The 27,066-nt window shown below is 42.4% G+C and overlaps 1 protein-coding gene across 2 annotated transcripts in view; it reads left to right on the top strand.

The window, feature by feature from the left end:
- Window positions 1-6,188: 6,188 nt before the first annotated feature.
- The window catches only part of GDI2 (GDP dissociation inhibitor 2), a 41,768-nt gene continuing 20,890 nt past the window's right edge, over window positions 6,189-27,066 (top strand). Inside the window, exons 1-4 of one of the 2 annotated variants that reach the window (XM_081091043.1) lie at window positions 6,189-6,571; window positions 20,913-21,020; window positions 23,301-23,400; window positions 26,658-26,792. In XM_081091043.1, the coding sequence (XP_080947169.1) occupies window positions 6,527-6,571; window positions 20,913-21,020; window positions 23,301-23,400; window positions 26,658-26,792 (388 nt within the window). In that variant the 5' untranslated portion in view covers window positions 6,189-6,526. The remainder of the gene's footprint in view (window positions 6,572-20,912; window positions 21,021-23,300; window positions 23,401-26,657; window positions 26,793-27,066) is intronic. The other variant, XM_081091044.1, reaches the window with a different exon arrangement.

The raw sequence follows: 27,066 nt of genomic DNA, 5'->3' as shown, positions 1-27,066 counted from the left end.
GGCCACGCACTTTGTCCCAGTCCCTGAAAATAGCCTCTGAGAGAGACACACGCCAAATGTCCCAGCTCCAAGCAGCCCTTCCTCCCCCAGCCCTCCCCCCCCCCCCACACACACCTGATGGTGCTTAGCTCAGCAGGGCAGGACCAGTGGGACTTGGAAGGGCAGATCCAAATAGTCTGAAGGAGGGGGCAGACACCGGGATAGGAGGGCTGAATTCCCAAGGGAGATAGGAGTGGCTTCCTTGTGATGTAGAGACACAACCCAGCACCTGCCCATCTGATTCCCGGACAAAAGCCTCCCTGGAGACAGTGCTCTGATGATAGTCCCAGCTCTGGGCGGCACTCTCATCCCCTTGAGTGACAGAACTCTGCAGGGTGGGGCCACAGGGAGTGGACACCAGGCCAAGTGATTTGACAGGTGCGTGTGTGGGGTGCAGGCTGGGTGCTTGGGACGGGGAAGAACGGTTCTCTTTTCACTGAATGTCTACCAAGAACTTCTCCAGAAAAGGAGCGCCGCCCTGCTGATTGCAGCCAGCAGACCCTTCCGCGGGCTGAGCACTGTCTAGGTAGAGTGGCATTGCCAGAGTTGCAGGACCAGGCAGTGCAATCCCCAGGCAGGTGCTGTAACAATACAAGTGCTGGACCCTGGGCAGGTGGCGTCTGGGTCTCTAGCAGACTCTCCCTCACGCCTCGCCCCCTCCCCAGACAGACGGAATCCCCACTGACTTTCACCACTAGAGGCTATTCAGGCTCCTCTTCCCATCTCTGTTGCTCTGAGCTGGGGATCCATGTATGAGGTTGCGCTCCACACACCTGGGGGGAGGGAGTTTTGCAGCCAAAATATCCCTCTGGCTTCTCAGTTGCCACCCCAGGGGTGCAGGGGCCAGCCCTTTCTGTGTCTCTGCCCTTCTCGCCCGTCTCCATGTGGCTTCTTCTGTAAGTACTTAGTTAGAATATTTCAGTTCAGCTAGCTTTCAGTTGGTTATTCAGGTTGGTTGCTCTATAATTGAGCTTTAAATCTGGCGGTGGGAGCAGGTGAGTGTGGGTTCTACCTATTCTGCAGCCATTTTGGAAACTGAAATGTTTTAAATATTAATGGTGTTTTCCACTTCTCTCCACCAACCTCCTCCTTCCCCCACACCCAAGATTTTCCTCTATCAGGAACTATCTTCTGTGGCTTTTGCTACATGAACTAATTAGTGGTTTTCAAGCCACTTTACTCTAAACAGTATTTGTTGTCTACCAAGTCCTTGGCAACTGGAATAAGTGGGGTAGAAGATGCAAGAGAAGACAATAATTTGGAGGGGGAGGAGGACTCAATCTGTTGAAGATTAGTCCAGTTTTCTGGTTTTGTTTTGTGCCTTCTGCAGGGCCATAGACTTGAATTGTCAATAAAACTAAACTTTATTAGATTGAGGCTTACTAGCTTTAAATTCAGTTATTTCATCCAATGCCTTCAAGTTAGTAATTTCTTCTGAATATGGATGAAATAGCCTTCACTTAAAACATGGAAACATAGTTCAGCTGATATTCTTTTTTAAAAAGTGAATATCAGAGATAGAAACATCAATGATGAGTGAGAATAATTGATAGGCTGCCTCTTGCATGCCCCACACTGGCGTTCAAGCCTGCAACCTGGGCATGTGCCCCAACCAGGAATCAAACCATGACCTCCTGGTTTGTAGGCCAATGCTTAACCACTGAGCTGTGCCAACAGGCTCAGCTGATATTCGTGAAAGCCTCAACATTCAGCGGCTAATGGTAATCCGAGAAAAATGCTCGTTATTGCTAGTGGTTTTTTTTTTAAAGGGTCAGTATTTCATGTCAGTTCAAAATATAGGTAAGTTTAGAAAAGCAGAACCAGAGGAATCTCTTATGCTTTCTGCCCTGTGAGGAAACAGTGAAAAGACAGCACAAACCAGGAAGAGAGGCCTCACCAGACACACCTTAATCTTGTACTTCCTAGTCTCCAGAACTGTAAGAAATAAATTTCTGTTGTTTATAAGAACATACCCATATATATAAAAGCCTAAGCAACTGAACGACCAAATGACCAGCTGGCCAGTTGCTATGATGTACACTGATCACCAGAGAGCAGACAATCAATGCAAGAGTTGCCCCCTGGTGATCAGTGCGCTCCCACAGTGGGAGCGCCAATTAACTGACTGATGGGTACCAGACTCTGGGCTCACAGCTGGTGAGTGCAGCTGCGTGGTGTGAGCCTCTCCTGCCTCCGCAACAGCATGCTACCAAGCTGCAGCGGCAGGTGCAGTGGCAAGTGCAGCGGGGCTGGGATGTGTGGGAGCAGCGGGTGCCCAGCCGAGTTCAGGGCTCCTCCCCAGTTGCCTGCTGATTTGTGCACTACTACATCCCTTTGGGGATGGATTGAGCCAAAGCCAGCAGTCCAATATCCCCTGAGGGGTCCCGGTTTGCAAGAGGGTGCAGGCCAGGCTGAGGGACCCCACTGGTGCACGAATCCGTGCATCAGGCCTCTAGTATAAATATCCATGGTGACTCCTGATTACTTGGAGAGCAACAGCAGTACCTTCTTAAGCCATCATCTGCTTAGCCACCAAAAGTCAGTTACACTCACTATTACACAATTTGTTCAGCAGTCTAGTAAACTTTGCACTTGAGTTTTGTCTATTTATAAAAATTTGTTTGGTCACTAACGAATCCAAATCCAATTAAGTTGTATGTAAATATAAACTGCTTTCCCTCTTCCCAAGAAAGGTGCATTGTCCAATATAACATACCTTCTCAAACTCACCTTATGGGGCAAAGAAACATTGTAAAAAGTTGTTACATTCTTTCTTGAATCTGAATGATTTAACTATGAAGGAAGGCAGTTCTGTTTAGCAAGATTCAGTTTGAATAGCTCTTATACAGCTGATATTTGATAGTAAATCTTGAAGGAAATACAAACTTTCTTCCTGCTGAGTATGCAGGCCTATCACAGGCTAAAAACTGGTTGTCAAGGCCTTTAGGAAAATCACTTGTACAGGCCTTTATACTAGAGGCCTGGTGCACGGATTTGTGCACATTAAAAGGAAATTAATTAGAAGATGGCCAGCAGGGCAGGACTGGGTGGGGCAGTCGAACAGTCAGATGGTCGCTTAGGCTTTTATATATACACCAGAGGCCCAAGGCATGAAAATTGTGCACGGGTAGGGTCCCTAGGCCTGGCCAGTGATCAGGGCCAATCGGGGCCTTCCTTCCCCAGCTGCTGGCTGCCGGCCAGGGCCTTCCTTTGTTCTGCGCCGCCCCCTGGAGGTCAGTGCACCTCATAGTGAGCGATTCAACTTTCAGACTTTGGTCGAACTCCCGAGGGGACACTTTGCATATTAGCCTTTCATATATATAGATTTGAGAACACAAGCCTCTGCTTATACATTAAAAAAAAAAAGGGTATGTGTGTTGGAGGTAGTATGGGTCATGAAGGCAAACAAGAGAACTTTTCTTCTATGCTCATGGCCTACTAGTAAACCTATTCATATACTGATTAGCTACTATTTTAATAGTTGGTTTTAGTTATAGCTCTCAGTAGGCACAGACTTAATTCCTAATAAAATCTGGCCTTCCCCCTATTTATGCTGATTATTATTATTATTTAATGGTATAGCAAGTTTATTACAAAATTTGAGAGAGCCAAATACTTTAATAAGAACCCCCACGGCCCTAGCCAGTTTGGCTCAGTGGATAGAGCGTCAGCCTGTGGATTAAAGGGTCCCAGGTTCGATTTGGGCCAAGGCTACATGCCTGGGTTGTGGACTCGCTGCCTCCTCCCACAGTAGGGGGTGTGCTGGAGGCAGCAAATCAACGATTCTCTCTCATTGTTGATGTTTATCTCTCCCTTCCTCTCTGAAATCAATGAAAAACGTATATTTAAAAAAATAATAATAAGATCCCCCACGAACATGGGAGCAAAGGAGAGCAGGGGAGGGAGAAGGGCCCCAGATAAAACAGTCTAGTCTCTGAAGTTTCATTCAGGTGGGGGCTGAGGGGGAGACGCACAATAAAGGCAGCCTTTCCTCTTGACCTCCAGGCTGTCCTCCAGGCTCAGCAGGTGTTTTGGATAAGACGCTTCTGAAGGCCATGGAGAAAGAAGCTGGATACCCTCCTGATGTGAATCCCATGCAGAGAATGCCTCTGTAGTTTGTACACTTCCATTATCCGCTGGACCAAGTGGGGAGGGGGCGGGGAGAGAAACATCGATGTGAGAGAGACACATCTATTGGTTGCCTCCTGCACACACCTGCTACTCAGGTAGGTTCCTTGACTAGGAATTGAACCCAGGACCCCTTGGTGCGCAGGCCAACACTCCACCACTGAGCCAGGGAATAGCAATTATTTTCTTTAACATTTCTCTCCTAATGTCTCAGCTTTGTGTAAAGGGAATCTTTAGAGGGATTAGCCTGTGAGGTTTTCCTTCTATAACACTTTAATTTTTACCTTACATCAGTGATACTCAGTTCCTATCCAAATGGGGTCATTTAATCAATTCTAGACAGATGTTTACAAATTACAGTCAGTGATTAGGAAGGAGAAAAGAGCATTTTAACAAAAGCTTCCAGTCTATGAGTTAATTATACCCATTTATAAAAATGGTATTAATAATTACTTAAGAAATAATGCCAATAGAACATTTTCTTAGGACAATGATCTCTTTCAGCAAGGTAAATACAGTCACAAAGATAAGACATTTAATGTAAAACTGTCAAGGCAAAAAAGCCAAGCTTAAAAAACAAAACCAGCAATCATCTTTTCCAGTATGCTACATCAATTATACACTCGTAGCTGTGCCCAAATGAGCATATAGCTTAAAAAAATTGGTTTTTCTTGACCCTGTAATTTGCTTAGTTTGGCAGGGAGGTGAACAATAAATTTAACTTGTTCTCGGGGGTAGGAAGGACTTTTTGCTTTACTGTGCCTGGCTCTTCCTGAAAGAGGACTGAACTCCTTAATCCTTTCAATGGATCCAGACAAATCCCGGAGAGCTGCTCCTTCAAATCTTGAAGTTCTTCATCACATCTTCTTGGGAATTTCTTTAACTGCTTTACCTCTGAAACCTCTCCTTGCGGCTCAGAGGCCACGCATCGTTCTTTCCAGGTCATGATGCATGCTGTCTATGAGCACACACCAGCTCATTACTGGGTGCTTACTAGTACTAAGGATTATTTTTAATTAAAAAATTTTTAAAAAATTTATTGACTTGAGAGAGGGTGGTGGAAACATCAATTAAAAATATTCTTATTGATTTCAGAGAGGAAAAGAGAGATAGAAATATCAGTGATGAAAATCATTGATTGGCTGCCTCCTGCACGCAGCAACCTGGGCTTGTGCCCTTAACTGGAAGGGAACCCGGGACCCTTCAGTCCGCAGGCCAATGCTCTATGCACTGAGCCAAACCATCTGGGGCCGTTCATTTGTTTTCCCACTTATTTATGCATTCCTGGGTTGATTCTTCTATGTGCCCTGACCAGGTATCGAACCTGCAACCTTGGCTATAGGAACAACGCACCATCTGAGCTACCTACTCCGCTAGGGCCATACTAAGGTTATTTTTTAAAAGGAAGTTGTTTTTTTTTCTTCTAAATTTCCTAAGGCCGCACGTGGGTGGGCGACACCAAGCAAGAATTACACAGGCCGGAAAAAAAGATAAAAAAAAGTGATTTCTGAACTCCTTAAAACACGTTAGGTTCTCTCGCCTTTAGAAAAGAGGCAGGCTAGAAAAAAAAAAAAAAGTTGCAAATGACAATCGCATATGACAACCCCAGGCGCTGCCAAGGGAGAGATCCGGGGCGGGCCTCCGCCGGCCGCAGCGGGGGTCAGGCCACTTTGCGCAACCTCCCGGGGGGCGGGCCTGACCCGAGCCGGCCGCCCGCACCTGCCCAGACCCCGCCGCCTGGTTCCGGCCCACGTGGCCGGCGCAGGCTCAAAGTCCAATGGTGCCTCGGGGCGTCGGCTGCCACACGGCGGCGGGAGTAACGAACAGGTCAGCCACTCTCCGGCGGCGAGCACGCTTCCTCCGCAGCCCTCCAGGGCGGCGCGTGACCATCTCCGCTCCCAATCACGGTTGGAGCTGACCGAGCGCGGTACCGGAAACCAAGCCAGGGACGTCCCACCCTCATCCCGCGAGAACTCGGAAAGGAAAAAATGTTGGGCGGGCGATGGGGAAGTGGCCAATGAGAGAGTGAGAAGGGTATGATGGGCGGCTCTCCGTGCTCCTCCTCTGCGCCCCGCCCGGCAGCGGAGGTCCGGCTCGCCGCCCGCCTGCCCCTCCCCTTTCCGCCCTCCCTCCCCTCCCGGCCCGGCCCGGCCCTGCTCTTCTCTTCCCGTCTGAGGTGGCGGCTGGCTTCCCTCCTCTGCAGCTCTGTTCTCCCTCTCCTCCCGACTTCCCTTTCTCCTCGGCCCGAGGCCGGCCTGAGCGCTTGCCCCGCGTCCTCGGGGTGGTCATATAACCCCTGCCCCTCCCAGTATCCGGCGCTTTCTCCGTTCTCTGGGCTTCTGTCCGCGCCTGCCCCGCCATGAATGAGGAGTACGATGTGATCGTGCTGGGCACCGGCCTGACGGTGAGTGCTGAGTCCTGGGCGGCGGCGGCGCCCTGAAGACGGGGAGGGAGGGCGTGCAGGCCCGGCGCGGGGGAAGGGAACTGGGGGCCGGCCCGCACTGCGCCCCTTCTTCCGGGCCGCGGGAACCCCGGCCTGCGCCTCAGGGTTTCCTTGTGGATCCTCTCGCCGTCTTTCCGTGTCTGTTTTTGGAGGGGAGTCGGGAAAGGGCGTCGGGCTGGGTGCGAGGGGCACGTTCCGCCGCGTGTGGATCGGAGCGGGTCGGCTCTCGCTGTGGAAGGAAAGATGCAAAACTCACGCAAGTTGGTGATTCGATGAGCAGTCACCGCGGAATGGCAGTGGGTGGGAAACGAGTTTCACTCTGCTACGGAAGGGACCCCAGAAAGCCGGGCTTGGGGGAGTGCCTTCCCACCTCCCTGACGGGGGGACGGCCTCTCCCGAGTGGAGACGGAAAAGGCTCCGGGCGGGGCGGGGGGGGGGGCGGGGGGTGGAAGCCGCTCTCAGTTGCATTTCCTACTCGGCCTGCAGCCCCTGCTAGTCCGTCCTCAGCTGCCGACGCCAGGCACCAGGCTTTGTGACAGGTCCTTGGATAGTTACTGTTTTGTGATTGTTAGAGTTCCGTTCACCCAATTTTTGGAGAACTTTCGTTTTCTTATTCCCTCTCCCCCCTCTCTAAATGAGGAGCATTAGCCATTATTTTTTTAACCACCCTCCAGTCCCACTTCCTGAGCGTCTGTAGACTTGGAAATGAGTTTTCTCCAAACTTGTCCATCAAAATGCTTTCTCCCTTGACCTTTGCCATCTTTTCCTTTTGTTCCGTCTGTTCCATGCCTCCATTGTCTCTTCTTTATGCTTTCCCCTGAGCAATGATTGGTGGGGAATTTCTAGAGGCCAAGTTCTCTACTACTACGCGCTGTAGGAAGTTAGAAGATAAAGCAATAACAACATAGAGAATGCGAGAGTAATGTGAATAGCACTTGTTCCAAAGGCCAGGGTAAATATATTTTTCTGGGTGCCTGCCTGCTTAGAAACCTTTAATAGTATTCTGCAAATAATGCAGGCAGGTGAGTTGTATCTTGTACTTCTCTCTCTCCGATAAGAAAATGAAGATTATTCATCTTGTAAAAGAAATCCATTTGAAAAGAGGAAGAGAGGACCATTTTCATTATCAAAATTTATTTTGGCCCTGGCCGGTGTGGCTTGGTTGGAGCGTCCTCCCATAGAAAAGTTTCGGGTTCGGTCCTCCCTCCGCAGCCAATTGATGTTTCTCTCTCACATGGATATTTCTCCCTCTCTCCCTTTCTCCCTCCAAAATCAATAGATATATCCTTGGGTGAGGACTAAAAAAAAAATTTTTTTTAAATTTGAAATTCTGACTTTGGGCTACTTCATCTTAATAAGATGAACACTGATGCATATATAGTATGTTCTATAGAATCTGACCTCAAAGTTCCAAATAATTTAATGTAACCCACCACTTCAAATTTGTTGAAATATGTTATCTCTCAGGATCAAATTAATGTTTTTTTTTTTTTTTTTCAGGTAACACCCCTAATTCACTTTTAGATTTCTCTAGATAAGAAAAAAACCTTTGAACTTTCATTTGGCTAATTTTTTAGTAGGAGGTTGGTTAGGAACCAGAATGGCATATATCTGGCCTGCCATTTTTCTGTTTATAGTGATTTGTGGTGAGTGCTGAATACTTATTTCTGAATGCTTCATTATGTTTGACCTGTCCAGAAATATACCTGTGACTGGCTATGAAATGGTACCAAATAGATGAGGTTACTTACCTACATAGCTGTTTCGTCATTTCGTCAATGTGAGATATTAGGTTGAAATTCATTTTTGGTGGTGAGTTGGAAGATTGTTAGTTGCCTTAAATGAATAGGCCTACCTACTGCAGGTTTTTTAAAGCTTTTTAAAGTGCCTATTTGGGAGTTTGAACTAAGCTTAGTAGTTTGTGATGATGGATCTTGCCCATTGGCAGCAAATTGTAAGAGCCAGTTAGTTCCACTGTTTTTCCATGGTTATGGCTAGTCTTCAGATTTGCTCTTGATAAAGGTCACTTGAACGGAAACAAATGAGTGCAGATTTGTCATCGTGCCTGTTTCTACATGCCTAATTCAGAACATTACTTTGTATCAAAGATGCAGTCTTATTGCACAATGACCAAGTTAAGATAAATACACTTTAGATACTCATTTAGATTGTGATGAGTGGTAGATACATACCTAACTATAAGTCAGACCAGTTTTCTGTAATTCTATAGCTATGATAATATAATAATCCCTATAAGCCTTTCTAGATTGTTTCATGAGATATTCTTTGAGAATTATATAAATTCAGAGCATCATTGATGGGAGCAACAGTGATGGGATGATTTTGGTAAGTCTTTTACCCTCATTTTTACTGATACAAGGACTTTGGTTACTTAATGTGAAATTAAGAGACCACCAAAGTTAAAAACCCTCAAATTAAAATTAACTTTGAGTGTTTGGAGTGAACATACCATTTACTTTTTTTAAGTTTTGGTTTATAAATATTTAGTGCCTGAGATTTAAGAACCTAAAAACAGTCTCAGTAATGGGTACCAAATATTACATGATGCCAGCATGTGAAGTATTTTTAGTGCGTTTAACTTGATACTTTTAAAATAAAGTGTAAGAAAGTGTTGGAGTTTTTCTGCGTGCCTAGTGTTGTCATTGTTTTGTGTTGGTTGTTAGAAAATAAGGTCATATTAATTCACAAATACTGATAGTAACTTTAATAAAGAAGGTATAATAGTATTTGGTATGAATTAGAGCAAAATTTTCATCCTCTGTCTAGGATAATTGGAATATTTTGTGTAGTAATTGAATTTTCTAAGGAATTGAGAGGGTTATACCTTTTTTTTTTTTTTTAAATATATTTTATTGATTTTTTACAGAGAGGAAGGGAGAGAGATAGAGAGTTAGAAACATCGATGAGAGAGAAACATCGATCAGCTGCCTCCTGCACATTTCCCACTGGGGATGTGCCCGCAACCCAGGTACATGCCCTTGACCGGAATCGAACCCGGGACCCTTCAGTCCGCAGGCCGACGCTCCATCCACTGAGCCAAACCGGTTTTGGCGAGAGGGTTATACCTTTAAAGAACTACAACTTTTAGATAAAAGCCTTCCAAGTGATATCACAACTTCTTTAACAAACTGAAGGACAGAATTTACTTGATCACTAAGATTTCACATCATGAGGTTAATTACTATGTTATGCTAGAACATGGTGAAGCCACGGAGACCTAGTGAGGAACTTGGCCCTTCTACTCAGTAGTCCGAGACTGCTTAGCTTTGTGAATTCTTCAGTCTACTTTTCATATTCCCCTTTGGTAACTTTGCAGTTAGGATGGAGACTTTTACTTTTCTTTGATTTCAGTGTGTATAGACAGCCTCTGACTACCTAATTTGCTACTTCTGATTGACTTTGGGCTTGGCAGTAAATTCATGAATCTTCTTCAAAGTAGTAAATAAAATAAGGGTAACTAGCTCCACAGTGTACCACCAAAATATTTGTTCTACATAGTAATTCTAGTAAGGAGTTATGAATATAAACTGTACTTTAGTGATATTAATCCAGATTATTCTTTGATACAAAGTAATGTTCTGAATTAGGCATGTAGAAACATTGTATTTTAAAGCATTGTATGTTTTAAAAAAATTGTTTTACATCTCAGACATAATTTCCTCCCTTCCTCTGTTAAAATTTTATGATTTCCAAGAGGAAATCAATTAAAAAACCTTTTTAAATTGCATCTTAGATTTGCTTGAAAATCCTTGACATTGCTGTGTTAGACTTCAGTAGACAAAGGACTTTACCCATTGAATTTGTGATCTTGGTACCATATGTCTTACTTTTGGAAGGTAAAAATGTCTTGTAGGTAGTCTCTAATTTTTTAAAAATATATCTTTATTGATTTCAGAGAGGAAGGGAGAAGGAGAGAGAGAACCATCAGTGATGAGAGACAATCATTGATTGGCTGCCTCCTGCACACCCCACACTGGGGATCGAGCCCGCAACCCAGGCATGTGCCCTGACTGGGAATCGAACTGTGACCTCCTGGTTCATAGGTTAATGCTTAACCACTGAGCAACGTTGGCTGAGCTAAGTAGTCTCTATTTTTAATCAGCCTTATGCATAGTGGCCCAAAAGAATAGAAGTAAAATCAGATATTATAGCAAATAGAAGTAGTAGTGTGACATTTGGTTTGAAGGATCACTTGGTAAATGTTGGTTCACATACATGATAATCTGCAGTATAGGCATACCTCAGAGATATTACCAGTGGAGGGTCTTTTTGCCTTCAGTTTGTAAAAATTTCAACATCTGTGAAGGACAATGAAACAAGGTATGCCCTACCTCTGTTTCCTTTCATTCATTATACCTTATTAAAGACTCTCACTGGAGTAATGGCTTCCCCAAATTCAATTATTTAAACTACCTGTGACTGTTGTGATTCATTATGGGTAATAAGGTAAACACACCTGTCTGTAAGTAGCTTTTCATGTAGGGGGTTAACTATAAGAGTTAATATGAGAAAGTACTAAGTGCCAGAAGAGAGGTATACATGAGGAATTCAGGGTAATACAGAAAACCTTCTTCAAGAGAGGAAGCTGGGCCCTGGCTGGGTAGCTCAGTTGGTTAGAGTATCTTCCCCTTACACCGGGGTTGCGGTTTAGATCCCCAATCAGGGCACATATAAGAATCAACCAATGAGTACAAATTAATAGTTATAAAAAAGTCACAGGGATGTAAAGTAAAGCTGCAGGAACAGAGTCAATAATATTGCGATAACCATGTATGGTGCCATTGGGTACTAGAAATATCAAAGAGAACACTGTAAAGCAAGCATGTCAAACTCAAAGGCTAACAACGGGCCAAATACACAAGGTTTAAGTTTACGTGGGTCGTAAAAAAACAAAAGCTTCAATTTTCCTAGAAACGTAGGTTTATTTCGATAGAGACATGCTGAATGAATACAAAGGGCTGAAATAAATGAGTCATCGTTAACATAAAATAATAGAACATTTTAATAAAAATTAATATTTTTTGACTTACCAGACACTGAATAACTGCACAGATTAATAAGCGTAATGCAAATAAACCTATTTTTCTTGTTCTCTGAAAGCAAAATATTTCCTTTTGTGCACACCAAGCAGGTCAGTCCAAGACTAATGACCTGGCAGTTGGCTGCTAAAATAGTCACTGCTAGTATTAGTGGAGAGAAATGGTGTGCCTGTGCATAAAGGAAATGAATGCAACACAATAATAGTAATCAGTCATAAGTGAACATTGTAGTTCATTATTAATAATTATGTATAACAGGATATTGTAAAAATTAAGTTACACAATTTTTAAAACTTTTCTTACATACCGTTATGTGCCCTTGACCGGCTGGGCTGCAAAAATACTTGTTGTGGACCACATGCAGCCTGTGGGCTGCGAGTTTGACATGCTTGGTGAAAAGTATATGATTGACTAACCACCAAACTACTCTGAAACCAATACAAAATAAAATTGAAATTGAACTGTATAATAAAAGGGTAATATGCAAAGCGACTGAACAGCAGAATGACCGGTCGCTATGTTGCGTACTAACCATCAGGGGGCAGATGCTCAACACTGGAGCTGCCCCCTGGTGGTCAGTGTGCTTCCACAGGGGACCGCTGCTCAGCCAGAAGCTGGGCTCACAGCTCACAGCTGGCGAGCTCAGCAGCGGTGGCATATATGTGTGTGTGTGTGTGTGTATAAATATATATATATATATATATATATATACATACACACACGCACACATATACACACACATGTATATACACACACACACATACATATATATTTATTGACTGATTTCAGAGAGGCAGGGAGTGGGAGAGAGATAGAAACATCAATGATGAGAGAGAATCATCTATCAGCTTCCTCCTGCACGCCCCCTACTGGCGATCAAGCCCACAACTCAGGCATGTGCCCTGACCTGGAATCAAACTACGACGTCCTGGTTGATGCTCAATCCTGAGCTACACCGTCTGGGCTTCTCTGGCTTTAGTATGCTTTGCTTGTTATCATGTTTTCACCAGATAGGTAATGGTAGATTTTAAATTTCAGTTGTTAATTTTGGAAGATAGTAAAATTTTAGGATCACTAATGTGTTTTCTATGCCCAGATATAACAAATTTTTATCAGTGAATACTTTTTATTAGTGAAACTTCATGTTTTAAAGCAAAATTTTAAAGTGTCACGTATGTGCTATTATGTATTTTATTCCTTTGGCAATGTAAAAGCATTCTTTTTCAGAGGAGTTTAGAAAAATTAGTGGGCCTGTGGGTTTTTAATTAGTTTTTGTCATATTAGCTCCAGCTGATGCCTTTAAAGGTAGTTAGTATCAGCTTTTCAGACTTAGCTGAATCTTTATATGATTGGACCCTTTGTTAGGCCTCAGGCTTCAGTGCTTGCTAGAGGAACCATGGTTTAGTGAGTGGGTCATGCTTATTTGCAACCGAGTGTGAAAAGTTATGTATAGAAGTTCTGCAACACTCAAAGTTGCTTCCTGTGATTTTGCTTCCAAAAGTTGAACCCTGAAGTCTACTTTTGTCAGCTGGAAATGTGACTTGTCTTCCGTTTATATCGTAACCTATTTTTGAGATAAATATTATTCTACTTTCATATAAATGTTACATCATATATGTTAGTGCTTTAGATATTTTTTGGAGTGAATTACTTTCGATAGTATTAGGATTGGTTTTTGTAGGTAAAATGCATTCGGATGTTTATCAAGACATTAAGAAAGTGAGCCCTAGCCGGTATGGATCAGTGGTTAGAGCGTCAGCCTGCCTACTGAAGGGTCGCAGGTTTGATTCCAGTCAAGGGCTCGTGCCTCATGTCTTAGTTGCAGGCTGGATCCCCAGCCATGGTTGGGGCAGGCACATGTAGCAGGTCACCAATCTATGTGTCTCTCTCACATCAGTGTTTCTCCCTACCCTACCCCATCCTTTTTTTCTCTAAAAATCAGTGGAAAAATGTCCTTGAGTAAGTATTAACAAACAAACAAAGTAAAAGGCAAGCCACAGAGTAAAAGAAGGTATTTGTAATACATATACCCAATAAAGGACTTTATATATCCAGAATATATAATAAACTTTTATATAGCAACTAGTGGCCCAGTGCACAAAATTCATGCACATTAAAAGGAAATTAATTAGAGGAAATATTTTAATATTGCCATTTGCCCTTTCTCTATAATAGAAGTGTCAGAGATGAAAGGAAATTAGTAAAATGTATGTGAAAATCTTCCTCCTGTCAGAGTCTGGGGTGCACCACAGGAAGCAGAGTCAAGTCCCTGCCCTCCCACATTAGCCTCGAAATCACGCGAGACCCAGACCTGGCCGCCCGCCCCCCCCCCAATTGGGCTAGATCCAGACCCGGTCGGCCCCACCCCCGGCAAGCCTCGCTGGGTGGGGGGCATGGCCTCATGTTGCCTGGCCCGGCACTGGAGTGGGGTGTGTGGCCTGAGGTCCCCCAGCCCGGGGGTCCACCTTGAGGTCCCCCATGAGGTCCCCCATCAAGCTCTGCCAGGCGGGGAGTGCAGCCTCAGGTCCCCTGGGCTGGGGGCATGCCTTGACGTCCCTGTCAAGCCCCGCTGGAGCCGGGGACATGGCCTCAGGTCCCCCGGTGCTGGGGTGGGTGTGGACCTGAGGTCTCCCAGGCCGGGGGGCACGCCTTGAGGTTCCCTGTCAAGCCCCATGGGTGGGAAGCGTGGCTTGAGTTCCCCCATCAAGCCCTGTGGGTGGAGGGCATGGCCTGAGGTCCCCCGTGAAGCCCCACATGGGGGGGGGGGTGCAGCCTCAGGTCCTCCAGCCTGGCACCGGGGTGTGGGGTGTGGCGTGTGGCCTCAGGTCCCCTGTCAAGCCCTGCTGGGGTGGGGGGCGTGGCCTGAGGTCCCTTGGCCTGGTGCTGGTGTGGGGGGGTGGGGGGGACGGGACCATGGCCTGAGGTCACCTGTCAAGCCCCACCAAGCAGGGGGCGCAGCCTCAGGTCTCTGCTGATTGCTCATTAAGGCTCATTACGGGAACTCGGCCTCCACTGTGGGTACAGCCATCTTGTGTTATAGAGTCCCTGTCTCTGCTGTGGAAGCAGCCATCTTGATGGTCAATTTACATATTCCCTCTTTATTAGATAAGATAAGAAAAAGACAGAAAGCCCATTTTATTTACTTTTTGATTTTGAGAGTATGTTTAATAAGCTGGGACAGTGAAACAAGGAAGGGCTTAGGATAGAAGAAGCAACAGGACAGAGCCTAGGCAGGGCTGCTTTGGCTCTCTAGAAATTTTATAGGGAAGAAATGCGCCTAGGTGGGGATGCTTTGGCTCACTGGGAAGTTAGAGAAAAAGGGCCTTGGAGACAGGTTCAGGGGTTTAGACCAGTATGAGCTTCCACTCCGCCCATTGCTCCCCTAGTTGTAAGTTTCATGGCGTATCTGAGAGGGAAGAAAGACAAAAGGTGTGGGTTTGCTCCTGAGAGGGAGAGTGCCCAGAAAGCCCATTTAAAAAATGGGCAAATAGTTCTGGCCGGTTTGACTCAGTGGTTAGAGCCCTGGCCTGAAAAATCAAAGGGTCTCGGATTCGATTTCTCGTCAAGGGCATGTACCTGGGTTGCAGCTTTGATTCTTGGTCCCAGGTGGGGTGCGTGCATGAGGCAACTAGTCTATGTGTCTCTCTCACATCCATGTCCTCTATCTTTCTCTCCTCTTCCTCCCTCCCACTCTCTTTCTAGAGATTAATGGAAAAAATATAATCAGGTGAGGATTAACACAATAATAAATAAAAATGGGCAAGTAATTTGAACTTATCAAAAGAGGATACTGTAATTGTCAGTAAATTATGAATTTGTTATGCGGTGGGGCCACAACATTAGTAACAAAGGAACAGAATTTCCAGAGGATGAGGCCCAGAAATCAGGATTTTAAAAAGATTCCCAGGTGATTCTAATGTGCAGCCAAGGTTGAGAACCACTGATCTACAGCTTTGTTATGCAATGTAGTTCATGGATCACCTGCTTCTGCAACACCTCTTAGAACTTACTAGAATTGCAGGTTAGGTTTCACTCACCCAGGATTAAAAAAAATCAAAATCTACAGTTTAACATGAGCCCCAGGTGATTCTTATGTTTAATAAAATTCGAGCAGCACTCCCTTAATAGTGCAGTGGTTCTTGAAATTGGTCCTGCATCAGTAGCATTAGTAGCTCTTGGGAACTGGCAAGAAATGCAAATTCGCAAGCCCCATCCCCAGACCTACTGACCCAGAAGCTCTGGGAATGGGATTTAGCAATCTATTTTAACAGCCCTTCAAGGTGGTGTGGGTGTGCAAACTGAAGTTTGAGAATCTGCTTATAATTTACATTTCTAAGTTCACAGGTGATAGCAACTGGAAAGCACACTTCGAGACCCACTGATTCTGGCCAAGGGCACATGCCTGGGTTGCAGGCTCAATCCCCGATTGGGGGCGTGCAGGAGGCAGCCAATCAATGAGTCTCTCACATCATTGATGTTTCTGTCTCTTCCTCTACATTTCTCTCTAAAATCAGTAAAATACACTTAAAAAAAAAGGTACATGGAATTTTCTTTGTTCTTTAAAAAAATAACTCTCTGATCACAAAAGCCCCTTGGTATAACAGTTGTGAGTGTATATCCCATCTCTGTGTTTCTCATTAATTGTATTCTTTTTTGTTTTTTCCCCCCAACCTTGATTTTGGTATGTCTTAGTATATCCATGCTTTGTTTACCTTTTTCCTGAGAGTGGTCTTTTATACTCCTCTGTCACTTTTCGATTTATTTGTTTATTTATTTTTAAAATATATTTTATTGGTTTTTTACAGAGAGGAAGGGAGAGGGATAGAGAGTTAGAAACATCAGTGACAGAGAAACATCGATCAGCTGCCTCCTGCACACCCCCTACTGGGGATGTGCCCGCAACCAAGGTACATGCCCTTGACCGGAATCGAACCTGGGACCCTTGAGTCCGCAGGCCGATGCTCCATCCACTGAGCCAAACCGGTTAGGGCTATTTATTTATTTTAAAAAATACATTTTTATTGATTTCAGAGAGGAAGGAAGAGGGAGAGGAGAGGTAGAAACATCAGTGATAAGAGAGAATCATTGATTGGCTGCCTCCTGCACGCCCCCTATTGGGGATCAAACCCACAACCTGGGCATGTGCCCTTGACCAGAGTTGAACCTGGGACCCTCCAGTTCACAGGCTGACACTCTATCCACTGAGCCAAATTGGCTAGGGCACTTTTCAATTTATTAATGGTTATTCTGGATGCTTCCTTTAGGGATCCAGTACTCAGACTTTTCGATCTCAGGATCTGTTGACACTTAAAAATTGAGGACCTTGAAGAGCTTTTGTTTATAAGGGTTTTATCTATTAATATTTATCATATTAGAAATCATCACTGAGAATTTAAAAATATTTATTAATTCACTTAAAGATAACAATGATAAATCCATTAGATGTTAACATGTATAACATTTTATGTTATAACTATATTTCCCAAAACAAAATAAATTTATGAGAAGAATATCATTTGTATATTTTCTGCACATCTCTTTAATGTCTGCCTCAAAAGATTGCTGAATTCCCATCTGCTTTGGTGTTCAGTCTGTTGTGATATATTGTCTTAGCTGAAGTAAATGATGAAAATCAGGTCTCATACAGATGTGTAGGTGGAAAAGAGAGAAGTGTTTGTAGCTTCTCAGATTAGATCATGAATCACACCAAAACACAAGTGGCAGGTTTTTTTAACATAAATTGCAACAAGATATCTAAAACCACATCAGTGAACATTTAGTATTCTATCATATTAAAATCCATTAATCTATCTTGCACTTTGAATTCCTCTTTTATTCCCCCAGCATAATATTATTTATTTTATTTTATTATTTTATTATTTTTTGAAAAATAGGACCTTTTTAATCGTAATAGCTACTGTTTTTTTTAATTGATTAAGTTATTACATATGTGTCCTTATCCCCACATTACCCCCCATCTTCCCCACTCATGCCCTCACCCCCCTGTTGTCTGTGTCCATTGGTTAGGCCTATATGCTTGCATATAAGTCCTTTGGTTGATCTCTCCCCCTCCCCCAGCATGATTTTAAGCATTATTCATTGGTTGGTTGGAAAATACTGGTTTACTGAGTAATGCCGATCTTGAATTGTTGACTCATTTCATTATGCAATACCAGAAACTCATATTTGTTGATGTCATTGCTGATATTGTTTGAAAAGTTCTTTTAAGTATTGGGGATCTGACATATGCCCTGGTGGGGGATGTAAGTTTTCCAGAATTCAAATTTTCATTAAAAATTTTGACTTTTGGTTTTTGGCAACAAATACTGTCAGTTATTTTGAGAAAATATCTACCAGATACCTAAGTCTGAGTAATCATAGTTTGTTGTTCAGTGGTTCTTTCAAATAAAAATGATGGTCCATGAAAAGAGTAGCTAGTTCATCATACGAAAGGCTTTCCTTGAGCCAGAGTGGCTTTATGTGTACATTTAACGGAGGTAATTTTTAAAAAATATATATATTTTATTGATTTTTTACAGAGAGGAAGGGAGAGGGATAGAGAGTTAGAAACATCGATGAGAGAGAAACATCGATCTGCTGCCTCCTGCACACTCCCTACTGGGGACGTGCCCATAACCAATGTACATGCCCTTGACCGGAATTGAACCTGGGACCCTTGAGTCTGCAGGCTGACGCTCTATCCACTGAGCCAAACTGGTTAGGGTAACAGAGGTAATTTTTAATGAAGGACATTAAGTGAAACTGGCCTTGCTATTTTAAACTGTGAGTAAGTAGTGGTGCAGAATATAATGACTAGCGTAGGTAAGAGCCACTGCCCTAATTCATTCTATCCAATAGTGATCTTATGCTATCAGTGCTAATGTCCACAGAGTGAAAAATAGTTTTATTATGAAAATAGTTTTAAAAACATATATTTCTTAGTGATTTCAGAGAGGAAGGGCAAGGGAGTGAGAGAGAAACGTTGGTGAAGAGGGAGAATCAGAGATTGGGTACCTTCTGCATGTCCCACACTGGATGGAGCCCACAGCCCAGGCATGTGCCCTGCCCGGGAATTGAACTGTGACCTCCTGGTTCACAGGTTCAGCCACTGAGCCATGCCAGCCAGGCATGAAAATATTGATTTTTTTTTAATCTGCAAGTTTTTATTTATTTTAAATCTTTATTGTTGAGAGTATTAAAGATGTCCTCCTTTATTTCCCCAGTGCCCCTCTCCACCCAGTTCCCACCCCACCCCAGGCCTTTACCACCCTATGGTCTGTGTCCATAGGTAATGAATATCCTATCTAATAAAAGACAAAAAGGGTAATTGACCATACCTTTGCTACACTTCCCATTGGCTAATCAGGGTGATATGCAAATTAACCGCCAACAAATATGGCGGTTAATTTGCATACTAGGCTCCAAGCGGTGGAGCGAAGCCAAACGTTCCTGAAGCCTGCCGAGCAGTGAGGCCTCACGGCCCCGGGATCAGTGGAGCCGCGAGGCCTCATCCCCCCAGGATCAGCGGAGCCAGGAGGCCTCACAGCCCCAGGATCAGTGGAGCTGCGAGGCCTCATGGCCCCGGGATGGGCAGAGCCGCGAGGCCTCAAGCCGCAAAGCCTGACGGCTGGGGGAGCAGGCTCTGGCCGGAGCCCAGCCAGAGCGAAGGCCTGGGTCCCAGGTGCCAGAGGAAAACTGGTGCCAGCAGCCAAGGGAAGGGAAGGCCTATTGCACGAATCTCTTTGTGCAACAGGCCTCTAGTCTACACTAATAAAAGATAAACATGCAAATTGACCGTACCTTTGCTATGCCTTAAGCTAGCCCACCAGCCAATCAGAGCGACTATATGCAAATTAACCCAACCAAGATAGCGGACAGCAGCCACGGAGCTGGAGCAAGCAGGAGGCTTGGTTGCCCCAATGATGGAGGAAGCCAAGTTTCCCTCCTGCCCGCCCTGGCCGGCTCTGAGCTCCTCTTAAGGCTACAAAGTTTCAGTTATAGAAGGTAAGCCCTAACTGGTTTGGCTCAGTGGATAGAGCATCGGCCTGCAGACTGACGGCTGCCAGTACAGTGTTGGTGGTGGGAGCCTCTCCCGCCTCCTTAGCAGCACTAAGGATGTCCGAGTGCAGCTTAGGCCTGTTCCCCGCTGGCAAGTGGACATCCCCCAGGGCTCCTGGGCTGCCAGAGGGATGTCTGACAGCCAGCTTGGGCCCAATCCCCAGGGGGAGCAGGCCTAAGCCAGCAGGTGGACATCCCTGAGGTGGTCCCAGACTGTGAGAGGGCACAGGCCGGACTGAGGACCCCCCCCCCCCCCAGTGCACAAATTTTTGTGCACCGGGCCTCTAGTCTATATATAATAAAAGCCTAAGCAGCCAAAACCGGTTTGGCTCAGTGGATAGAGCGTCAGCCTGCAGACTGAAAGGTCCCAGGTTCGATTCCGGTCAAGGGCATGTAACTGGGTTGCGGGCATATCCCCAGTGGGGGATGTGCAGGAGGCGGCTGATCGATGTTTCTGACTCTCTCTCTCCCTTCCTCTCTGTAAAAAATCAATAAAATATATTTAAAAAAAAATAAGCCTAAGCAACTGTTATGGTGGAATGAACAGAACAACAGGTTGCTATGATGCGCACTGACCACCAGGGGGCAGACGCTCAATGCAGGAGCTGCCCCCTGGTGTCAGTGTGCTCCCACAGGGGGAGTGCGGTTCAGCCAGAAGCTGGGCTCATAGCTGGCAAGCGCAGTGGCGGTGGCGGGAGCCTCTCCCGCCTCCATGGCAGTGCTAGGAGCAGTGAGCCCAGTGGTCAGGAGCAGTAAGCAGGTGGGCGGTAAGGAGCGAGGGGTCCCGGACTGTGAGCTGTGAATGGGATGTCCGCTTGCCGGCTGAGGGGACACCTGAAGCCCTGCCAGTGCATGAATTTTGTGCATCAGACCTCTAATGTGCATATAAGATCTTTAGTTAATCTCTCCCCATTTCCCTTTCCCCTTCCCTCTGAGATTTGTTAGTCTGTTCCATGTTTCCATGCCTCAGGTTATGAAAATAGTTTTAACCTTGGGACCCGTAGGGGTCTACAGATTACACTTTGAACCCTCCTTTAGGGCTTTATCCTTAAAGTACATCATATATTGCACATACCTGGGTGTTAGTTACTAAAACGTTTCATGAGAGGCTTGAAGAAAATGTATCTGTTTGAAACATGCTATAGCACTTTTCTTCTTTTGAAGATACTATGCTTTCCCTGTAGGAATGTATCCTGTCAGGTATAATGTCAGTGAATGGAAAGAAAGTTCTTCACATGGATAGAAACCCATATTATGGAGGAGAAAGTGCATCTATAACACCTCTGGAAGATGTAAGTATTATAATAAATTAATATGCCTTTTATACTTTGAATCTTCTACTTTTTATTTTTTTTAATTGATTTCAGAGAGGAAGTAGAAACATCAATGATGAGAGAGAATCATTGATCGGCTGCCTCCTGCACACCCTCCACTGGGGGATCGAGCCCACAACCCAGCATGTGTTCTTGACCAGAATCAAACCTGGGACCCTTCAATCTGCAATCTGACGCTCTACCCACTGAGCCAACCCAGCTAGGGCTAAATCTTTTACTTGTGAATCTCAACTTTACTCCTTAGAGGTAATTTTTAATGCTTCATCAAGGGCATTAAGTGAAACTGGCAGTTTTAATTTCTTATTAGATTATCTTTAGCATCATAATTTTCAGGAGCTTCTAGTTTGGGGCTTGCAGAATTGAAATTGTGCCCTTTGTTGCCATCTGGAGCAGTTATCTCTCAAAGTTAATAGAAGTTCAACTTTTGATGAAGCCCTAATGTGTGCCAGACACAATGCCAGTACTTTCCTCATGGTTTGATTTATTTTCCCAGTTACTCAGAGATTTTTTTTATCCCCATTTTTCAGACAAAATAGTCTCAGTGGGGTTAAAATCACAGAAATGGGCTGCGCACCTAGGTTATATGACTCCAAAGCTTAGTTCCTTTTACCATACTGCCCTGTTCCCTACTCTTTGATAACATGGGTATATGAAGCATTTACAAAGTGTGTTTTGCTAAATATATTTATTTCTCTTTGTGATATTTGTTCTGCACCCACATGTATGGATATGAGCTGTACTTTTTTTTTTTAAAAAAAATAGGAAATATAGATACCATCAATTACTTCTTAAATAATGACTTAAAATAAACTTAATATTTATATAAAAAAGTTTTCTTCTATATTCAGGAATACAAAGAAATAGAAGGAATAATACTACTGAATGAGAAACCTCCATCTGGATTGAGTTAACATTTTGCTATATTAGCATGCCTTTTTGTGTTATTGGTTTTGAACCATTGGAAGTAATAGACATAATGATACTTGACCTATTTCAGAATTCATTTGCTAATAATAATATTTTCCTATATAATACTGTTACCACATTTAAGAAAATTAATAATATCCAATCCATATTTGAATTTCCCAGGATTCCTCAGAATGTTATTGTTGTATAGTAGTGTTGTTTTTAAACCAGCTTAAACACTGCCTTTGAGTTGTTTCTCCTTATTCTCATCTACTGAAGTCTCTCCACTTTTTCTGTTTCCTTTTGCAAAGTCCAGGCTAGTTTATAAGAAAGTATTGTTAGCTACTTCCCATTGCATCACATCAACAGGCACATAACATCTGGCTGCCCCACTGTTCATGGTGCTAAGTTTGACCGTGGTTAAGATGATTACCACCAGAGCTCTTCATTGTGAATTATCGGTGGAGTGATGTGCTGGCACCAGTCTTTCCATGCCTAGTACATTTATTAGCTGATCTTCAGTAAGATGAGCAAGCTCACTGTTCTGTTTTCTTTTTCTGTGAATATATGCAAGGACTTAGGGATTTTTATAGAGTATATAAGTACCTACTTTCTTATTCTGTTCCACCTTAGCAATATGTGAATTTGAATGTTCTCAAATTTTAAACTGTAAGCTTTCATCTAGAGTTTCTACTCATCTCACACAAATTGTAAATTAATTGGACTAATTTTAAATCTCTTTTCTAATATGAAGAATCCAAATTTTATTTTTAACTCCTTACATAACTACAAAAGCAAAATTAAGCCTTTTGATGGCTTTCTATTCAGGAAGGAATGAGTTTAAATGATTTCTACAAATAAGGAGTGTATCTGCAGAACTAATTAATGTGTCATTGACAAATAGTTTCGTGTTCTTGCTTTTCTGCTAATAAAACAAACACTGCCTCTGCAGTACTTGTGTTAACATTCATTTGTTTAATAATATACTTAGTTTATGTATACATTAGAACTTTACTAATAGTTTTACCTGATTCAAAACGAAATGTGCTGCTCTGGCCGGTGTGGCTCAGTTGGTTGGGGTGTCGTCCTGTACACCAAAGATTTGATCCCCTGTCTGGCAACCTATCCATGTTTCTCTTTCATGTTGATGTTCTCTCTCCCTCCCCTTAAACCCTCCTGTCGCTAAAATCAAAAATAAAAATAAATGTTCTTGTTATACTTTGCCTCATATACTGGTGTTATTACTCCAAAACCATGTCATCAAAAAACAGTTGCATAGTATAATGGGAATTAAGTTTTGTTACATTATAGGTATTTTTGTTTTGGTTTTAGTTATACAAAAGATTTAAAATACCAGGAGCACCACCATCATCAATGGGGAGAGGAAGAGACTGGAATGTTGACTTAATTCCCAAGTTCCTTATGGCTAATGGTAAAGAATTCTAACTTAAATTTATGACAGAATCTGATTTAAAACTAGAAACTAACTCCTGACAGAGAATATTATTCCAGGTATGTGGAAATGGATTTTTTTAAATGGTTACAGTATGGTGAGTAATATGCTCCATTAGAGGCGTCTGGAAGCAATAAAAATGGAGAGAAATTGAGGTGACTTCTTAGTGATTGGTTCTGAAGAAAGAAAATTATGATATGATATGACACAATACATATTAAAATTGTAAGCATTTATAACAGATTTTTCTCTTGATGCTTTGGTAGATAACTGGGTCTTTCTAATCTGTTGGCTTTTAAAGTTTTTAAAAAATATTTTTTAATTAGAGGAGTTGAGTATCTTTTTAAATTGTTGATATTGTCTTTTTCTGAGATGACTGGAAAGTCTATTTATGTTCTTTAAAATAAAGGACATGCCACCCTTCCCCTTTTTTTAAACTTCGTATTCTGTAATTTGTTTTAAGGCAAAGTTCTTATTTGAGTTTTCTCTGAAATAATGTAGTGTTAACTAAATTGTTTTGAGGTGAATTGTAAACTCAAAATTTTTTATGTAAGTAATAAAATTATTATTTTTTAAATATATTTTATATTTTTTTACAGAGAGGAAGGGAGAGAGAGAGTTAGAAACATCCATCAGCTGCCTCCTGCACACCCCCTACTGGAGATGTGCCCGCAACCAAGGTACATGCGCTTGACCGGAATCGAACCTGGGACCTTTCATTCCGCAGGCCGACGCTCTATCCACTGAGCCAAACCGGTTATGGCTAAAATTATTTTATTGAGATTAGAAAACATAAGCAGAAAGGAAATAAAATTTATGTAATCAGAATTCACCATCTAGAATTATAGTTAATATATTTTGATGTATAACCCGCCAGGATATAGATATATATATATATATTTTTTTTAAAAAAATTTTCTCCCCAGTCATGATTTTCAACTGATATACTATGAGAGTGTGTGTGTGTGTGTGTGTGTGTGTGTGTGTTTGTGTGTGTGTGTGAGAGAGAGAGCGAGAGAGAGTGTATGTGTGTTTATGTGATAAATCTCATTGTATACTTCTTGAAGAGTATTTTGGGGATAAAGGGAATGATGGAATGATTTCTTTTTTTTAATGAAATATGTTTATTGATTTCAGAGAGGAAGGGAGAAGGAAAGAGAGATAGAAACATCAATGATGAGAGAGAATCATTGATCAGCTGCCTCCTGCACACCCCCTACTGGGGATCGAGCCCGCAACCCAGGCATGTGCCCTCGGCTGGAATCGAACCTGGGACCCTTCAGTCCGCAGGCCGACACTCTATCCACTGAGCCAAGCCGACCAGGGCAGAATGATTTCTTAAGGGTTTCCCTTTATATTGCTAATCACCATTAGATTGTGAGACTGCCCCTTCCCCAGTACCTTTACCAAAACCCAGATATTTCTCATTTTATTTTTTGTCATTTTATTGTACTAAAAGACAAAATAATTGATTTTTAAAATCTATTTATTAGAAGGTGAAATGATTTCTAGATGTTTATTGGCTTTTATATTCTTTTTTTATTAATCATCACATGAGGCTTTTTTTTTTTTCCCATTACTTTTTCAGAGAGAGTGGAAGTGGGGGGAGAGAAACACTAATGTGTGACACATCTAATGATTGCCTCTTGCACGCTCGCCTATGGCTGGGAAGGGAACCCAAAACCCAGGAATGTGCCCTTGACTGGGAATCGAACCCGTGACCTTTTGGTGTGCAGGCCGACGCTCCAGCTTTAGAGCTACACCAGCCAGGGTGGTTTTTGTATTCTTTTATTATTATTGTTGTTATTGTTTTTTATTTATTTCAGAGAGGAAGGGAGGGGGAGAGATAGAAATATCAATGAAGAGAGAGAATCATCGATTGGCTGCCTCCTGCATGTCTCCTACTGGGGATGGAGCCTGCAACCCCCATATGTGCCCTTGATCGGATTCAAACCTGGGACCCTTCAGTCTGCAAGCCGATGCTTTATCCACTGAGCCAAACCAGCTACAGTGGTTTTTGTATTTTTTAGTGAACTGTCTTAGCCTTGTGCTTTTGCATATTTTTCTGTTGAGGTTTTGTGTTTTTTCTTATTGTTGTAAAGTGCTCTTTATAAAGACTATACTCTTTCAAAATATGTTTAAAATACCTTTTCCAGTTTGTGATTGGCCTTTTATATTACTGTTGTATTTTGTGTGTGTGTGTGCGCAAAAGCTTTTAAATTTCATGTAGTCATATAGGTTGATCTTTCTTTCATTGTCGTGATTTGGAAGGGTATGCTTAAAATTTTTCTACCTCAAGGTTATATAAATAGTAATACTTTTAAATAGTTTTACACTTTCCTTTTTTTCACCTATTTTCCATGTAAATTACCTATTTTATTATCCTGTTCTTTGAGAAGTAGAGATTGAAATTTATTTTATCAAAATGGTGAGTCATTTGTCCCTCAGCACCATTTATTTTTTCCACTTTGATTTAAACTTTTATGATATGTTAAATTCTTATATGTGGGGTCTGTATTGTTTTTGACTGATTTGTGGACTAACCAATATAATTGTACAGTGTACTTTAATATCTGGCTGCATAATGCTCTTGTCATTATTTCTTGTTTTCAAAGAAAACCTTTTTATTTTGACTGCTTTAGTGTGCTTTTCAAATGAGTTTTAAAATAATTTTATTTCTAAAAGAAGTTTGCTGTTTTTAGCATACCAGAATTTCTTTGGTTTATATGTAGGTAATATTTTAATTGTATGCCTGTCTTCCCACCCTCCCATTTATTTATTTTGCTTTTTTGTTTTTTGCTTTTTCTTTATCTGAAATTAATGTTTGTTTTATTAATATAAATTGACATAGAAACTGTAAAGCATAAATTCCTGAAAATTTTTGCCTTTGATTTGCCTCTCTTTAAAATATAACAGGAACTTAAAAGTAACCCAACCTATTTCAGTAGTATTATAATTGTAACCTCATACCTGTAATAATTGTGTAGCTTTTACAAAAGCAAGTTAATGAAGTTATTAACCTTGAAGTTGTACATTAAAAAATACTTCTAAATATGCTAACAAATAGGTATGCATTCTGATTGTCTCATTTAAAATACGGCTTTGGAGACTTCTTGTAGGAGTTATTGGACAATGCTAACAAATTATGAATCCATTAATATTGGTAAATGTATTTTCTGCTAGTTTTTAAGGATAGTAGGATATTAATTATAGTTTGAATTGTGTGACTTTTATAGGTCAGCTGGTTAAGATGCTACTTTATACAGAAGTCACTCGTTATCTGGATTTCAAAGTGACTGAAGGGAGCTTTGTCTATAAGGGAGGAAAAATCTACAAGGTTCCTTCTACTGAAGCAGAAGCCCTGGCATCTAGTAAGTAATTTTATTTTTTCAGAATGTTAAGGTTTTACAATGGAAAATGACTCTTAGAGATTAAATTTAATATCCCTTACATCAACCCCCATCCACTCATTAGATCAAAAAATATTTACTGAATGTGTATTACATGCCAGACACTATTCTGGGCAGTTGAGAATGCCTTAATGAACAGAATGTTCAAATTTTTCTATTCTTTTTGACATTTAAAGAGAGTTTAAATGACCATCTCTATATCATGACCATCTCTATGTCTAGGTCTAGTAGTGCT

The sequence above is a fragment of the Myotis nattereri genome, assembly GCF_964212035.1.
Source record: "Myotis nattereri genome assembly, chromosome: 1".
Taxonomy (NCBI): domain Eukaryota; kingdom Metazoa; phylum Chordata; class Mammalia; order Chiroptera; family Vespertilionidae; genus Myotis; species Myotis nattereri.
This window is presented reverse-complemented; position numbering and strand designations above follow the sequence as displayed.